Raw genomic sequence first — 19,490 nt, forward strand, 5'->3', positions numbered from 1 at the left:
AGGATTGAGTCAACAAAATGTGCTTAATTCTTCAATGGTTTTAGGGTCTTGGAATCATTTTATTCACACCTGCCGGAACAATAAATTCGATAAAATGCTAATAACTTGTTTGAATTGCATGATTGCTTTAATTTTCAAGTTATTATTCATGATAAATGTTTAGACTTTTTCAATGAATGTTTTAATATCTTGCACTGCGGTAATCCTTTTAGAAGGGTAACAGTAAATTTCCTCGATTGGTAGTGAATCCAAGAACGATTCACGGAAATGAGAGAAAGTGAGCAATTTAAAATGTACGTTTCTTATATCGACTTTTATGGTTGTTTTCGAATATCAAAATCGAATGGCAAACCAATTAGTGCTTGTGAATTCAAAATACACTGTAGTTTTGAGATCATAAAGCATTGAGTTTAAACGCTCAGCTTTACCAATGGTTAACAACCTACTATCTTTGTCCATTTAATTCTCGAATGAGTCTATTCCCTAGACATTCGAATAGATCGATGCTTAGAGAACTTTAGAAGCTTCTGGTAAGATCATCTAGTTGAAACTTAATATTCAACATAAAATGGTAAGAACCTTGTTGGAATGACATTGGACATGTCTAACAAAGTATAAAAGTCAACACTAGAGAATTCAATTCTTAAAACTATAAGAAAGGGTACAAGAAATAGGAACACAAGGAACAAATGAAAGGAATTTACGATTCCGTTTCTACCTATAAGTTTATGTTTAAAGAGAGTGGCCTAGCAATCAAACTTCCTTGGTATCATATACCACTTGAGGTTCTTACTTCGGTAATAACTCAAACAATGGAAGCTAGGATACACTAATGACCTACAAGTGGGAAATGAAGCATAGCAATGCTACATTAGTTGTAGGGTCATCTAGTTTGTTTTAAGTCCTTTCAAGGCTGGAACTTAATGGCTATTCTGTTCCATAATCAACATACCTAAATTTCTGTTTCAAACACAGAAAGACTCACATTCAGAAGAACAAAAACAATGTTTGTTTGTAAATTTGAATGAAATGGTCATTTACGGGTTGAGTCAATATGCTTGATTAAAACAAATAACTCTTTAACAATAAAAACTTTACTAGGTTCAAATCAATCTCTTGATTTGAGTTCCACAAATCTTTGGCATTGTTGCTTAGACCTATCAACAAGTTAACATTCAAAAGCTCTATTTTGATGGACTTTTGAAAGTTCATTGATTTCTAGATCAATTTAAGACAACTAGTCTTACTTGTTGAAAGTAACAAAAGATATGAACTATTGTTAGAACGCCTAGACAATAGAGTTCAAAGCTAAAGAAAGGTTTTATGACTTTATTATTTCACACAGATTTGAGTGAATATAGGTCTATTTACTCAATGTGATATAAGTTTGAATCTGTTTGGCTAGTTCAAAGATTCAGAAGTATAAATCCCACTTGGCAAGAAATCATAAAGATCTAGGTTAGATCATATTGTTGATTACTTATACCAAGAATGATCATCAATGATTGTGTGTAGTAAAATTCACAATCTAGCTCCATGAGATATGGCATATCTAAGTTGGAATGATCGAAGTCGATTAGTACTTGATTCGATCAATGATGGATCATAAAGACTTTTCCTATAATTTCTAAAAACAAAAATGCTCAACTACCACCAAACTAAACCAAAATTCGTCAAAGCTATTGAAAAGTAATTTCAGAATAACTTTTCATAAAATATATATAGAGAGTTGCAAAACTCAGTGGGAGCTTAGTGTTTGTCATTCGACAAACTAAGGCCCAAGTATAGATATATGTTTCATTGTGATTTATTCAAATGAGACACAAGGGTATTGTTTCTACCACGAATTTTTGAGAACATAATGTTTGTTTGCTCGAAATAATGTCCTTTTGGAGATTCGTTTCCAAAATGACAAGTGGGAGAAAATAGACCTCGAAAGTCTTCGAGGCGAACAACAAACATAAACGGACATTCCAGAGGCTTTTCGAAGTGCTTCAGAAAATCCGAACTTATTCTTTAAGGACTTTAGAAGTGGTTTTAAAGAATAGACATCTCTTAGAAGACTTCACAAGTGCTTCAAAGAGAACAGAATATTCAAAGGACTTTCAAGTGGCTATTGATATTCTATTGTTTGATGTTCTATACCCAAGTAGGCATAGAATTCAAGTCACTGAAACTATGAGATTCTTCTATTAGATAGTGAAGAAACATGGAGTTCAGGTCACTGAAGCTATGCGATTCTTCTATTAGATAGTGAAGAAACCAACAACTTGCAGTCAAACTATTATCATGTAGATTAATGAGTTTATAACCTGTGAGAAAACTATGACGAAACCCAGATTCAATAAAATGGTTAGAGGCCATATATAGACTCAAATGTTTTAAATGGTTAGAGGCCATAAAACATACTCAATGTTTTGATGACAAAATTGAAATTTTGTCGATTTGCAAGAATAGTTTCACACCTATTGGTTGCAAGTTTGTTTTAAGGATAAAAACCATCAAACATGAAATTATGTTCACACACAAAGCTAGATCTATTGCTAACGGTTACAAGCAAATTCACGGTGTGGATTGTGTTGAAACCTCATGCAAAATCGTAATGCTTAAGTCTATAATTCAAGCACTGATTGCATATTGGTACATATGGCAATTGGATGACAAAACATCTTCCTCAGTCAAATGTTGGAAGAAAACTATGTACATGGCATGTCATAGGATTTGTGGATCCAAATAATGCTTGAAATGAATGTTAGCTTAAGAAATCTAAGTACAGATTTAAGCAAGCAATTGGGAAATGGAATTGTATTTTAGTGAAGCTAATAAGTATTTTAGTTTCATAAAATGTACATGACTCTTATAGATATATAAGAAGTTTAGTGGGAGTACGTAAAACTTAATTGGTCCTATGTGTATCACACACATATCTCTCTATTGTGAACTAACGTTCAAATGCTAATGACTTAGATTTGAAAATTATTCATCAATGACGGACCATGGCGAAACTTAGTACATACTGGGTATTAAGATCTATTTACAAAGATCTTATATTAGTGTTTTGGATTAAGTAATGGCATTTACTAAATCGAACACGAAAGACTCCATTGGAGATATTCAATCCATATGAATAAATCTAAGTAATGAATGTTTGAACTATGTATAAGCATTTACTAAGTTAAACATCAAAGGATCTAAGTAAGATTCTTAACCTATATTATATGTCAAAGAATTTAGCTGGATTTAGTATCTACTGAAACTAGATGAGCTAAAGTTACATGAATAGAATTCAATTGGGAATTATTCTGCAAAAGAATTTATCATGTATGATATAATATGAGGATCGCCAAAAACGTATCGTATGGCTTTAGGCATAACGAACATATACCAATCTCTATTGATCTAAGTGAAGATCAACTAGATTGAGATCAAGAAAAACTTATGGTACTTGAAAAAGTACATAGGATTAATTCTTGATTCAAGGAAATAAAGATATGCTAAATATTGATGCTACACGCATAAACACTGGTAAAGGATCGAGAAAGATTCCTTTGGAGTTAACCATTGACAAGGACGAGCTAAAGAGCATCGTGTTTTGAAATGGCAACATGGATTGGAGACTATGAGTTGTTGCGTGGGGAATGAAATATTAATTTCTATGTTCTAAGATACAACTGGAAAGTCTTCCACATATCTGTGAACTGCTTGGATAAGTAAATCCAAACAAAGCATCACTAGCAACCTAAATAGTTGAAGTAAAAGAACTTATTGCAAAGAGTTCTTCACTGAACTTGGGTAGATCACATGTCTGCTGACTTGATAGTTCTTCATTGCAAAATGCGTAGAACCACTCTTGTAGCTAGAAAGACTAGATCACAAAATAAACATACTCAAAAGATCTTATATCTCGAAGAACATTCGATGAAAAGGATATTAAGATTGGCAAAGCATGATAACTAAACCTATGCAACAAGTGAGAAACAACACTCACATTGTGGCACTGGAAATCAAACATAGCTTTGAATTCCATGAACTGTTTTGAAGATGGGTTTGAGGCCCATGGTTGTAAAACATTAGGGTTGAACATTTATCATATATGAAATGTATTTTCATATTCCATTTAATCTTGGTTTAGTATTAAATGATGAGTCCCTTCAATTTGACGATATATTCAAGATAGACTGTCAGGACCAGTCCTGTGACTAAGAAATGTCTATCAAGTGAACTTGAATGTCAAAGGTTGAAAATGGTCCCTAGTCGGAGTTTTCTATAAAATTGGACGCATAGAAAACGTTAGACGACTAGAATGCAAGATGACTAGTAGTTCTGTTTCTTGAACTATGTGGACATGGCAATGTCATAATCATTTGCATAGATACTTACTTTGGGAAGACTAGTATCGGACAGACCTATGAAACTTTACTGTAAGAGATGAAAATCTGTCATAAGTAAATTTCATTAAAATTATTAGACACTAAATCCTCAATACCTGAGTGATTTGAGATTACTTGTTTGAGAACTGGTTGCTTTGACGTTGACCAACCGTCGCACCGTAAAAGGAGGCTATAAAGGCAACGCTCAGGTAATCACCTATCAAACGAAGTCTAATCTCAAGATCGCAAGATTGGGATTGTCCTCCCATAAATCGGGATGAGATACTTAAAAGTTGTACAAGGCCACTCGGAGAGCTAGAAACTGTGAAATGCATGGACGTGCTCGGATGAATCATAGGCTATGATTATCTGTTTATTTGATCAGTTGAACTCTAAAACCGAGAAACACCTATGGACATAATAAGGATGACAACTCTTACCTTATGTTCAAGAGCAAGCATCGAGCGACAAAGGAATTAGGAAATGCACACTTGTCCCTAAGGACAAGTGGGAGACTGAAGGAAATAATGCCCTTGGTCCAAGTATGCATTCAATGTTAAGTCTAATAAATGCGGTTCAGTATTAATTAACAAATTAATAATTCAGTGAGATCAAGTGAGCTGAATGCCTAGCTAGAGGCCGCTTCAGTTCAAGTGGAATTAATGATATTAATCCATAGCTTACTCTTGACTGAACCCGTAGGGTCACACAAATAGTACGTACACGGATCAAGTATTTAATGGCATTAAATACTCTATCTATGGATATTTGGAATCGACGGATCTTGGTTTCAGTGGGAGCTGAGATCGTCACAAGCAAGTGAATACTCCGGAAACGATGATATTGCCGGAAACGGAAATATGGATCGTATCGGAAATATAAATATTATCCAAGTCGTAGATGTTGCCAGAAACGGAAACATGGTACGTATCGGAAAATATTATCGGAAACGGAAATATTGTCGGAAACGGAAATATTGTCAGAATCGGAAATATTATCGGAATCGGGAAATACTTCCGGAAACGGAAATATTAAATATTTGTTCGAAACGGAAATTAATTCCGGAATCGGAAATATTAAATATTGTTCGTATCGGAAATGAATTCCGGAATCGGGAATTTAATCGGAAGCGTATCGTACGAATTAGCATCGGACGAGGCCCGCTAGACGAAGGCCCAGCACGAAGCCAGGCCATCGCCCAGCGAGCCACACGCACCATCGCACGCCAAGCCTCGACCAGGCCCAGCGCAAGGCCAGGCCCAGCCAAGGCCTGGGGCGCGCGCGCGAGAAACACAACAGCAATGGGACGAGCGATGTGCGCCTAGCGTGGGCCGCAAGGCTTGCGCGGGTGTACGGTGCTCGTGCAATGCTCGTGCGGGAATCCTAAAGCAATCGGGATTCGAAATATGATTAAATCCTAAAACTATTAGATAATGATTATTTAATAGAGTCCTAGCAGGATTCTAAATTAAACTAATTAATATCCTAATAGGATTATAATTCCTTTTCCATACCTCTATAAATAAGTGCCTAGGGTCATAATTTATAGAAACAGTTGAAGTATTCAAAGGGTAAGTTTTTGAAAGAAAAATCAGCCATACACTTGCAAACACAATAGCCGAAATTCCTAGTAACCTTAAGGGCGATTCTAGTTGGTCTAACTTGAGGCGGATCCGGACGTACTGTGGACTATCTACGGAGGGACGACATTTGGAGTCTTAAAGACTTGTTCTTGTTCGGTTCGGGCGCAGCTAGGGAGGGCACGCTATAAAGTGTATGCTCCTAAATTATGCTAAATGATTATGTGTAAATAATATGTTTCCTGGCATTAAGGTTTTTCCGCAGGATTTATGTTTTGTCATATGTATCATAACCTAACATCTCCCTCTGTGACACTCAAATTAATTCACCATCTAATTTATATATTTTTTTCAACTTTTAACTTTCACCTATATATGAATCATCTATTCACACTAAAATCGCAAGCTATCGATAAAATTACCAGTTTAAAAGACAGGTTAACAATCACTATATAATTGTTCGTTCATTGAATGGGCTCAAAAGCGAGTTGTATTTGTAAACTGTAATCTCCTCTCTAATTAGCGACTTATTGGCCATAAAATTCTTGACGCCTAATTTAATAACTTTTTATGGCATAATTTAGTAAAGTTAAGTTAACCCCGAGTAAGAGTGTCAAATGGTATGAGTAGGGTAATTGAGGTTTTAAAATAATTTTAATCAAGTAGACTAAAATTCCAAATTGTGCTCTTTATCAAAAACAGCTTGATTGATACATGTGGGTAATTCCTTTGTCCTTAATATTCCGATCTTTTGGTCATACTTTGCCCAACTATGAGGAAAATAATAATGGAAAGAGGCACACATGAGACTAACTTAGGTATATCGATTAGTCTAAAAGCTTCAACCAGGACCCCACACGGGTTAAACACTTAAACCCAAGCCTGGTTAACGACTTTTACGGCCCTTTGAAAGTGAGAGAGGGTAAATTATCCCCAGTGAAATTTAATCTCACAAGTCACAACCTACCTTAAGCTACGTTGTGTAAAGCAAATTCTATCGCTAGGTCAAATCATGCTTAGTGATCTAATTGGCAGTGGCGGAACCAGAAATTATACATAGGGGGCCAAATTTTAGCTAAGAATCGAACCTTGTACCTCCTTACACCTCCAATTTTTAAGGAAAATAAGTACTTGAGCTATAACAGACATGTGCTTTTATAGTGCATATTTAATACTTGAAAATATCATTGGGGGGGGGGGACATGGCCCCGCCGGCCCCCCTAATTCCGCCCCTGCTCATTAGGCCATATAGATGGCCTCACCGAGGCTTTATATAATGAAGTATTCTCCACAATTTTTCATTAACTTCTTCTATTGAACTTAAACTGTTTAAAATCCGATCTGCCACTACGTAGACTTCAATTCAATGATATACGGAGTAGTTACACTAGCTAGCTATACCTACATGTTTTATGATACGGAGTATTTGATAACTTCATATACGTAGTATAACCTTAATACGGGACACACTAACTGTCTAACTATACCTATATGTAGCTAGCATTATTACCCTTGATACTGAATAGTGAATACTTAAAACTCTAGTACGAAGTGTATATTCTGTTGGATATTCATAACAAATTGGATATATATCAAGAAATCGTCAAATGAGGCTGGAATTAAGACAAAAAATTCACATTTTTCTACCTACTTACAAGAAATCGTCAAGGCATTTACAAAATTCGCAATAGTTTTTTCAAATGCATTTAAATATAATGTCAGCGATTGATTCGGGGTGGTCCTAATTTTTAGGGGTATCATTTTAAAGGTCCTCAATCCTCATGCATAATTAAACTTTTCAACCGCTTAATATAGCCGCAAAAAACTTGGCCCAATCACCCTTATTTCTTTCTTCACTCAATCTCCTCACATTCACGTGACTATACTAACCGGTTGAGCAAGTTAACTATAGGCGAAGATAATTTTGAGATCGATGATACCAAAAAGTACGTTGGGATCACCCTAAAACAATCAAACGTTGAAACTTTTTAAAGCGGTCTAACCATAGTTGGGAACTTGGAACTATTGCTGTCAATTTTTCCTATTTTATTAAAAGTCTCACATTATCCTTAAATCCACCAACAAAACTCTTATTTTTCTTTGAAATATTCCCTACATTTACCACACAAAAATCGTCCAAGCCACCTAAGATCGTACTAAGAGAAGAGTGAAGAGAGTTGAAATTTATGGCCGGTTTAGGGTTAGGAGAATAAATAGAAGTAGGTGGGGTTTATTCCGACAGAGATGGAAAATGAATGATAGATTAGATTGCAAACTCAGAAAGGTCATCGGAGGTCAACATCCAAAGTGTAATTTTCACAAGTTTCTTTTTCGTCTTCTTCAATCACGAAATTAAAATAAAAATATAAAATATAAATTGAGGCTAAGATGTCCAGCCCACGTCATGGGGCCCAACAAATAATTGGCCCTTCTTCTTACATAAATTCCCTCTCTTTATCAAATCCTTCTGCCCCTACCTCTTTTATTCATCTGCCGACTTTCGTGTTTTTTTTTTCTTATAACTCCTCTTCTCTTCTCCTTTTCTTTTTTTTTTTTTCAATTTTTTTTTTCTTTACATAATAAAACTTTGGTTTACCAGTAATCAAGACTATATTCTCTTCACCTTATTTTTATCATTTATTGTTTATTTTATTAAATATTAGAACAAATAAGAAAAATCATACCCAATCACGAAAAAAATCAGACCAGAAATGACAAAAGCACTCATAGAAGCACTTAGTCTACGTAAAACCAGGCATGAATAGGAAGAATTAGACTAGGCCAAATTAAAAATGTAAGGGTGATGATAAAGGTCGCAAGTTGTAAATGTTGTCGCAATCTTACGTGTCGGAGTTTAATTGGTATATATAAGCGACACGTAGGCTATGCGTTATCGGAGTATTTTTACTATCAATGCAATATTTTAAACAAATTAGAATCTTAAGATTCTACTAACTTTTTTTGAAACGTGTATAATAGGTTATATAAGTTAAATATTTTAATTTCTAATTTAAATCGTGACACATAAGCATGTCATGTCATCATTGTGACATGACTTAAAGGTCGCATGTTGCGAGCTTTATCATTTTCGATTAAAAATTAAAAAAATCAGGTCAGACCGGTATAGAACATAGCTTGAGGATGTATTTACTACGTACAAAATTAAAAAAATCAGGTCAGACCGGTATAGAACATAGCTTGAGGATGTATTTACTACGTAATTCACTATGAGTCCATGGCTCACCTTTAGCCACTCGAATTATCAACTAAGAGTTTTGGCAAGGGGAAATCCATGTGTGATTGAGACTATAATTGATTCTGAATTCTGATTTTGTGCTAATGAAGACTATTGGACGAAGTCGTTATTAAAATAAAACTTAACTTATATCATTAAATTCCGGATTCAATCTCGTCCAAAAGCTAACAAAATTCAACAATTAAATTCCGGATTAAATCAAAAATTTATTTTAAATTACTAAAATTTTATTTTAAATTACTACCTTAAAGTTTCAAGTTTTTTGTATTTAGTACCACTTTACAGTTTTCTCATTTTAAAATTGAGGTATCTCTTTCGTTTCTTAATAATTTTAAGTGATTCAAAATCCAGTCTTCTAATTTATTTGTAAAGATTTCATAGGGATCTTGCTTTTAAAATTTTGTAAAATTTAAAATCAATTAAATATTATTTGTAAAATTTTAAAATATTTATGAATTTTCAAACGGATTGTTTTGAAATGCCGTTCTCAATAAAATCCCTATAGAAAAAGAAAAATAATGAACTTTGAATCACTTTAAACGATTAAGAAACAAAAGAGATATCTTAACTTTAAAATGAGAAAGTGATATATTTTTAAGGTAGTAAATACCAAAATTTCCTAAATAAAAACCCTGAATTCAATAACACATATACTAGTAGCTCAAGTATATATGTATAAATACTAGGAAAAATTGACATAAATAATCCCACCTTTCACTCATCTTCTTAAAATAATCTCAACTTTGGATTATTTTAGAATAATCCAAACTTTAGGGGTTACATTCTCAAAATAATCCAAACTATCAATTTGCCTATGTACAATAGACCCAAAATTGACTAGTAATGACAAAAAAAAAAAGATTTCGGATTATTTTGAAAAGGTAACCCCTAAAGTTTGGATTATTCTAAAATAATTCAAAGTTGGGATCATTTTTATAAGATGTGTGAAAGTTGGGATTATTTATGTCAATTTATCCTAGATACTAAAATTGCCTTGAAACATATACATACTGAATCGAATCTAAAATTCGTCTTTTTTTCTTATAAGAAGAAAGAAGATGACATATACTTTGATATTCTATCCTCCTAAGTCCTAATTCTTTTTTCTAGTTGAGCCTACCTAGGGCACTTCTAGAACTATATACACAAAAAATATTTACATGGAATGATACCAAGAAACCACAAAATCAAAGGTAAAATACAAGCCCTAATTTAAGGTCGATCTTTGTTGCATCAATTGCTTTGCTTTAGTTTTCCACTCTCGGTCGATATCTTCTGCTATCTTCATAGCATCATGAGATGCACCAAGCAAGCCCCGTTTGGTGAAACCCACGGCATATAACCCATTCTCACCTTTCCATCCTTCCGGAAACGGTTTCACTGGATACCCATCTTTCTCCGAAAACATGGCATCCTACAAAAATTGCATTCATTTCATTATACATTTGTACATATGTTAATAGTTCATTCACAAATAATAAGAATTTGTTTCAGATTAATCACAACACTTCTTTCTTTCATTCGTTTCAACTCTCTCCGTTTCTTTTTGTTGGTTATGTTTGGACTTTTGCACGTTTATTAACGTATACGTAGTAATAATTAATAAAAATTCTTTTTCTTTTTTATTAAAAAATAAACCCAACTAAAACCTCAATCCACTAATCATTACTACAACCAATAAAATTATTTTATTTATCAAAATGAACCAATAATGGAAAAGCACAAAGATTGATAACTTAACATACTTGGAAAATTGCAAAGATATTTAATGAGTTCAAAAAATTGGACCAATTAAAATTAAAAGATGGCACAAAAAATGATAGTATAATAAGTTTATAAAAGAAAAGATTCTCTCACGTAACAAACATTGTGAAAAACCCTAAAAAGAATACGTAACAAACAAAAAGAAACAGATGGAGTAATTAATAACATTAGATCGTCATTTTCAAAAAGGGGTCCACTAATTTCACTTTATGTTTAAAATCCCACTTCCCCCTCTATAACAATATTTTTTTTCTCCACAACGCCGCTTTACCTACATGATTTACACCACGCATTTTCTTTTACATTATATGTAAGACTTATAATTGCGACTAATTTGGAACAGAGGGAATATGACCGTCATGACTCATGAAATATCGATCGATCGTAGCCAACAATTTTGTACAAGTGTTTGGAAAAACAACCGTTGGACAAAATGAAGCAAGATGCATACCTTTAACCAAGAGGGTACGTTGCTTTTAAAACCTGTGGCAAGAATGATAGCATCGAAATTCTCCATTCTTCCATCAACAAATTCTGCCCCTTGACGTGTTAATCTTTTAATTCCAGGAAAAACCTGTGTAACGTATTCGAGATTTATTAAAGTTAGTACTTGCTTGGACCATTTTTATTAAAGATCAAAATTAGAATATTATTAGCACCAATGTATATGAATGGTTGTTCTCGATCCATGTCAATTCATTACTTCCTCTGTTTTTCAATACAAATGGGTACTCCCTTCGTCCCTTTTTGTTTTCTACGTTTGGTTATGCAAGCGATTTAACGACTAATAAATTATGTATATTGAGATTTCTCTATTATTTTATTTTAAATAGTTTATTTATAATGTTTTCACTCTTATCAACAATTTGACATTGGGAAAATATGAAAGATTTAATGCCCTAATGAAAAAGTGTGAGAGATTAAATGACTCAATGAATTTAATTGGTTAAAATAATCATTGGACACAAATTTTGATAAAATAGGAAGAAATTTATGTGATAATATAAAAGGAAATACAAATAACAAAATACGAAATCCGAAATAAAATAAATAAAGAAAAAAAGGGACGAAGGGAGTAACCATTTTTCAATTGAACACCTTCTTTATTAAATGTATTATTTTTTCAATTTAACACCTTCTTTATTAAATGTATTATTTTTCAATTGACACCCAGTATTATTTTTCTTAAGCTTAAGACTTTGATTATCTTAATATCGCTCCTCGTTGATTTCTCTCTCGACATTAATTGTAAGCCAAAACTACATATTTTGGAATATGTCTTAGTATCTGTTTATTTCGACTTATTTTGACTTATTCCAACAAAAGAAGTTCAAATAATATAATTCAGACAAGTCTGTTCATATAAACTCAACAAAAATAGTTTTTTAGGCAATGTAACACACAAATAAGTTCTTTTCGGCAAAAATAATTCCAGTTAAGTTAAATCTAGAAAAATTAATTTCAGTTAATTTAGTTGGACCAAGCACTATGTAAGGGGAGCTAGGATTATGGATAACAATCATTACCCACTTAATACTAATAGTAAATGAAATCATAATTTTGGAACGACAAAGTAGTCTATACAGTTAAAGTGCATTCAATAATTCAGAGTTAATTCAGAATTTACTGGACTCCGACTAATCCATGTGTGTCAATTTTGATCTTATTGAGTAATGAAAGAACAAACCTTAATATTCCCAGATTTGACCTTAGCAAAAGTCCCAATATCCAAAACTGGGGTCTTTCCTGAGACGCTCTTGTATTCAAGGGGTCCAATCGTCGGCCTACTTATGCCTAATTGGGCCGTATCACCAAGCATTAATCGAGAGATTAGAAGCAAAAATTGATCCACTAACTTCAGTGGGAACCACTTTAATAAGCACATTGACAATCCAAAAGTTGAAGTTCCTAGCATTTGTTGTGGAAGTATATGTACCTAAATGGGAAAGAAAGGAAAAGAAGTGGAGATATAAAAGGTCAGTGGCAGGTACACAAATTTTATTTTGGTTATGCATCATATTACTATTAAAACAATATCCTACCACAGAGATTCTAAATCTCGAAATATAGATTTTACAATTAGAATAGACTACAACTTGTGTAATCATTGGCTTAACCATTGGACTCGGATGTTAGTTATGACGACTACTTCGTAGCAGTGTGCTCTGTAGTAGGTTGAGTTTAGATGGTGGAGCAATGCATTGTTCTCCATCTCATAACTCGACCTGTGGTCTAAGGAAGGTGATATCTGCGCACCAAGGATGATATTCGCACACTCATCTCCCTTTTAAGAAGTGTGTGGTTACAAAATAGAGGTGTGCGAAAATCATCCCGTGGTATTTAGGGTTCAAATTTCGAGCAAGTTCGAAATATATGCAATGCCAAATTTGTTAGTACAAAAGTATTCAGCATGCAAACGAAGTCCAAGAAAGTGAAGTACACTATATTGGCATGAAAAAGATCTAAAAGAAGACTGCAAAAGTTTTACCGTTAAAGCCAATGATTGGATCTTGCAACTTTTTTTTTTTTTTTTTTTTTTTCTTGCAACTTTTTTTAACAAAAATCAAGTTGGTAATTAGATCTTCTTTTTCAAAGGACAAAATATGGTGTACTTGGCCGTCATCCAAAAAAAGAAACTAATCCAAAATATGACCTTAATGGGAATTTATTCCACTAATCATGAAAACTTAATTATCATTGATTATTTATTTATTTAGTTAGTTATTTTGTTTGAACTTAAAGATAGTGGCAATTATGGTATGTTTTGAGCTTAAAGGTATTCCTAACTTGGTAATGTTTTTGTTAATAATCTCATCTAGAATCAACATATTAGCGCATTCAAAGTACTTACTAAAAATATTTCAAGAAAATGGTCCCTTTTTCCACTATTGCTTTTTTATTTTATAAAAATAGAATGGAGTATATATGTGTTAAAAAAAAAACCGGTCTCTCATTCCCTACTAATTAATTAATCAACGATAAATATATATAGAATTAATAACGCCACGATGAGAGAAAGAAAGAAAATAAAGCTCAACGCTACCAACAACCAATCATCATTTATACTCAAAGGTAATTCTTTAATAGTCTTTCCCCAAACTCAAAACTAAACCATTTTATACGATTTGCTAAAATGCACAAACTATTCTCAATCTGTATTACTCGGATCATTCACTTAACCTTAAACTATGACACTCATTTTTCATACATGTATGACATGAGTGTATAAGTCTTGAATTATACCCATAAATTAGCGCCGGAAACATATATTTGGTGAACAATACCTCATTCAAGCTTGATAATATTTTTGGCAACTTCGTAAATAACTCCCTATAAAGATCAAATTTCAAGAAACATAAACCCTAACAAACCCTTTTCCGTCTTGGGATGATTAATTTTCAAATTAACAAAACCTAAATTAAAGTATCAATTAATCTCTATCTATCACCACACCACATCAATCATGGATTATTTCATGGTAGTTGATTAGTTAAACCATCAAATATTGGATTTCGTGATATCGTAAATAACTCCATAGTTGATTAGTTAAACAATCAAATCATCATCGAAATCTGTGCAATGCAAAAAGAATTTAAACTTTAATTATGAATGAAAAGGAGAGTAGAGAGATAGAGAAAAATTGCTTACAGAATCCCTAACAACCAAGGAAGGATAAGCATTATGATTGCAAAGATCCAAGCAAACCTCCATACCTGAATTTCCACACCCAACTACCAACACCTTTTTCTCACTATACTCATCCCCACTCTTATACGCACTTGAGTGTACTACCGCCCCGGTCCCCGTAAACTCCTCCCTTCCTTCAAACTCCGGCACGTACGCCTCCGCATTCTCGCCGGTTGCCACTATCAACCATTGGCATACATACTCTACAACCTCCTTCTTCGGCCCCGTTACGAGCACCCGCCAAAGCCCGTATCGGGTGTCGTACTGTGCTCCTACCACCGATCGCCCGAAAATGGGCTGAAGGTTGAAGCGGGTGGCGTAGGCGTCAAGATAACTGATGAACTGCTCCTTGGTTGGGTAAGTAGGGAAGCTGTGTGGGAATGGGAAATGCGGTAGTTGACAGAATTGTTTAGGGAGGTGGAGCCGGAGGCGGTCGTAGGCGTGTAGTTTCCACAGCGAGCCCAAACAGTGGGCCCGTTCTAGGATTAACCTAGGGATTCCCTTTTCCTTCAAACACGCTGCTACCGCCAGACCCGATGGGCCCGCCCCGACAATTATCGGGCCTGGTACCCACACCCGCCTCACCGCCGACTGCGATTGCGGGTGAGGGTCTTCTGCTAACTTGGCCTCCATTTCTTTAATAGGGTCCATGTACTTAGTAGTATGTACTCCGTAGTAGTGTAGTAGTACTAGTGATGATTAAGCTTCTCCCATGACAAAGGAGATCGATAGAATTTTTCGAGTTTTAGAAATCTAAACAAAAATGAATATTCTTAATTTATTTAGAGAATCAATCGTATCAAATATATATTATAGAAAGGGATAAATATTGGAAAGGAAATGAGATTCTTAATTATAATCTTATCCAAAAATTTGGATAATTTTTAAGCAATTTTTCAATTAAGCTCTTAATCCTATCTAAAAAATTTAAGTTTGGTCGACAAAAAGGGTATTGGAAGAAGAGAAGCTAAAAAGAGTTTGATTTTTGGCTTAAAACTCAATATGAGTGTAAATATATATAGGAAGATAGATTGGTGTTTTGACAAGTGATATAATCAAGGAGGAAGTTGAATGGAGTGTCAATTTATATGGTGGTGAAGGAGTCAAAAGAAGTAGTTTTTTAGCTATTTTTTTGTGGGACATGTATTATGCTTAGAATAGTTCAGTACTCTCAATAACTAACTAGTTTAGTATCCGTGCTACTGATATGTAACGATATTTGTGAGAAACTATTATTTCATTATTTGGTCGCATGTTCTGTTTACTTTAAGAACATACCTAGTATTCAGTAAAATAAGTTAAGTTCAGTAAAAAATGATATTAGTTTAGTAAGATTAAGGTGAAGAGAACATGTTGTTACTTATTGGGTAAATAACACTTTGTTAAATGGTTTATGGTAACAATAATGGTATAAAAAAGGGATAATTTTTATTTCTGTTATCGATTTGCATATAAACTAAGGACAATTATTTATTCATCTATTAAATTTCCAGAAAGTATATTTTTTAAAAAAATCCGAAAAGATTTTTATTTGTTATTTAATAATACTTATTCAACTAAATTACTTATTACTCTGTATTATTTTATGACTTTTTTTTATGTTTTTTTTTTTTTTTTTTTATGTTTTACAGTCATGTAATGCATAGTGGGTCGAAACTTAACATACAATTTAATGCAAAACAAAAATAAAATTGAAAAAAACAAGTAGTATGTATAAAGTAAAGGAGACAATTTCTACATCAATTTCTAACTTTCAAGTAGGTAAGATTACCACTTGAGTTATATTAGATATATATGCTTTATAATGCATATTTGATTTTTATTTATTCTTTTTTAAAAAAAAATTGTGCAAATGAGTCACAAGAGTAATACATATGGGGTGAGGAGATTCGAACCTAAGACCTGTTATACACAATTTCCACTTGGTGTATCTTAGATATGCTACTTAACAATTAGGTCAAAACCTCATTGGTGTAGTCACTACCAATTGCTAACTTGATATAGTGTGAATGTCAACTAGATTAGTTGGTAAAAGTATTGAGGAGGTGGTAATCAAGACCTGTGATCAAGTTTCGTTTACATCATTTGTTATCTTGTTCTTTATCGTTTCCCCTACACCCAGAAACAAATAAAAAAAATAACTTGATATAGTGCGCTGGTAAATTGCTGGTGGAAAGCTATATAGTACAAGTAGTTACCAATGGTATCCCAACATACATGGAAATAGTTGGAGAACAAAATTCCCAAGTTATAGGGAGAATATAACGGCACACTTGTCACTTACTCATTTGGTATCTTGACTATCTTCCATACGACCATACATGTTGCATACTACGGAGTACAGACTACGGAGTAACATTAGTAAGGCATGGTGGCATCATATATTTGTACGTTCAATTCTCACTTTTACGGAATTGGGTATGGGGATTTGACTACTTGTTGACACATTTGTAATTTGGAATATTCATCATGTTCATAGTTGACTCATTGTTTCATAAAGTATAGTTTTTCTTTTTCTATTTTTACAGTCTTATAATTCCTATCGGAGTGCAAGACACGTAAGTTTTACGGATTAATATTTGCGCAAATATTAAGACAAAATGAGAAAGTTTGTTGAATATAATAAAATATGGATAAAGTAAGAGAAATGTGTGAAAATGTGGATGATTGTAAGAATTTTTTTTTAATAAAGTAAGAGAAAATGAGTGAAAATTTGTAAATATTTTGGGGTAAGAAGGGTAAGGTAGTAACTTTTCATGTCCATAAATAGAATAAAGCGAAGTGTAAAAACATTATGAAACAGACTAAAACGGAAATCGTAAAAATCATTTTAAAACAGAGGTAGTAATTTTAACCCGCTCACTCATTGTCACTAATTAGAAAAGTAGATACATAAAAACATATATTCCCTCCATTCTTAAATGCTATCCCTTTCTTTATGGAGTTGTTCTTTTTAATTAGTCCGTTTTGGAATATTTCCTTATTTGTCCAACATTTATCTCTTTTATACCCTTATAAATATCCAAAATATCTTACTTATTTACTCTCAAGTAAACTTTTATCCCCATTAAACCCCTTAATTATTTTTCTCTCATACCCATATGGGATAGATTCTATTGAAATTCATGTGATAATTGTACTTTTGTTGGATTGTCTTAGATTCCAAAAGAGACTAACATTCAGAATGGATGGAGTATATATAAATCAGAGTTAACCCCAAGATTGGGGTCTAAGTTTTGCAAAAAAATCACCAATTGGGACCTAACCTTTTTTTGATCAGTAATTGGGACATCATCTTACTTTTATGGCAAAAGTTAACTATGGTGGTTAAAGAAATGTTAAGTCTATGAGTTAAGAAATATAATTATAACATTTTATTTTTGCAAAAGTACAAAACTAATTAATTATTTGCATGTTATTCTTACTCCTCCAATTTCCCCCTCTTGAACTTAAATCATCGGAAGCTATCAACACCACATTAATTTCTATTTCCTTTATTAATGAATTTCTTCCATTATAGTTCACAATTAGTGATAATTTGATCATAAAATGTTAAGTAACTAATTTCTAATATGGACATAACTTAACATAGAAACCCAACAACATCAAAATATTCTCGTGAGTGTTTTAACATAGACCTATAAAATGGGCTGTGTCAAGGGCAGGTCGGGTCAAAACATAAATAAAACGGGTCGGTTCGGGTCTTATTCAGTCAGGTCGAGTGATGACCCATTTAGCATAACTCAACCAGGTCCGACCCATTTTTTTTAAAAAAGAAAAGGAGTATACGAGTCACAACCTAAAAACACTTCGTACTATGTATCAATTTATCATACTTCCCACTGCACGTCACCCTTTTAAAAAGCATCATCATTCGAACCAATGGCCGAACGTCATTTTACTTTCAATCTATTTAGAAATCATGCAAACAGTTTACTCTCCTTATGTGATTAAGGTATAAAAATCACAAATCAAACATAAAATAAAATAAAATAATTAAAAAACTCAAACAAGCATAACAAATCAAATCAACAAAAAATCATAAAATTTAGCAGCATTATTATCATACAAAATCACAAAATTAACAAGTACCTATTAACTCAAATATAAAGACGAACAAAATAAACCCAATAAAATCCCCCAAAAATTGACAAACTAACAAATAATACTAAGTATTAACTCATAACTCTTATAATTTATTTTTGATTTATTTTATTAGTTTGAAAGTCAACCTTTAGTTAAAGTTGAGTTAAACTATAAGAAATCTAACCTTAGGTCCCTAGTATTGAACAAAAAAAAAAGCGAGGTCTCAATTGGTGACTTTTTGTAAAACTTAGACCCTAATAATGAGCTTATCTCGTAGTAATCAACCAACAAAATCTATCTTGTTGTCGGCAAGCCCGTCTTTAAGAGAGTGCAAACAACCCTATCGTTTACGTCCCCTTATTTTTTTGGGCTCAAAATCAAGAAAGCCCACTTTGTATAAGTATTAGATTTATTATTATTTTTTGTTACAGAGTATTGTTTTTTTTGGGTGATCGAACATATATAGATTACATATTTGTCGTGTGTCATATATATTTAGGGGCCCAAATTTGTATTTAAATAGGGTCTCCGAAATTTTTTAAACGACTTTAATTGTCAGTTACACTAAGAGCCAGGGCCGGCTCCGGCAATTTGGTGGCCCGGTGCTAAGCTTATCAATGAAGCTCATATGAGGCCCCTAAAAAAAAAAATTTGCGCAATTATTAACTAAAAGCATTATTTATTTATTTACTTTGTAAATAAGACATACTCCGTGTTTTTATTACACAAGCAAATGCAAAACACTAT

The 19,490-nt window shown here is 33.1% G+C and overlaps 1 protein-coding gene across 1 annotated transcript; it reads right to left on the reverse strand.

Annotated features, from left to right (window-relative positions):
- Positions 1-9,926: 9,926 nt before the first annotated feature.
- On the reverse strand, positions 9,927-15,718 carry LOC110790766 (indole-3-pyruvate monooxygenase YUCCA2). Its single transcript, XM_021995535.2, has 4 exons — positions 14,619-15,718; positions 12,658-12,906; positions 11,422-11,544; positions 9,927-10,620 (listed from the first exon to the last, which is right to left on the reverse strand). The coding sequence occupies exons 1-4, from the start codon at positions 15,306-15,308 to the stop codon at positions 10,414-10,416; spliced, it is 1,269 nt and encodes a 422-aa protein (XP_021851227.1). The 5' UTR covers positions 15,309-15,718; the 3' UTR covers positions 9,927-10,413.
- Positions 15,719-19,490: the final 3,772 nt, after the last annotated feature.

This window comes from Spinacia oleracea, chromosome 2 (genome assembly GCF_020520425.1).
Source record: "Spinacia oleracea cultivar Varoflay chromosome 2, BTI_SOV_V1, whole genome shotgun sequence".
Lineage (NCBI taxonomy): Eukaryota > Viridiplantae > Streptophyta > Magnoliopsida > Caryophyllales > Amaranthaceae > Spinacia > Spinacia oleracea.

Coding starts and splice junctions, on each gene's coding strand:
- LOC110790766 (XM_021995535.2), bottom strand. CDS start 15,308: ATGGACCCTATTAAAGAAATGGAGGCCAAGTTAGCAGAAGACCCTCAC. Junction 12,907..14,618: donor CCTTGGTTGTTAGGGATTCT/GTAAGCAATTTT, acceptor TTTCCCATTTAG/GTACATATACTTCCACAACA. Junction 11,545..12,657: donor TCAAATCTGGGAATATTAAG/GTTTGTTCTTTC, acceptor TACGTTACACAG/GTTTTTCCTGGAATTAAAAG.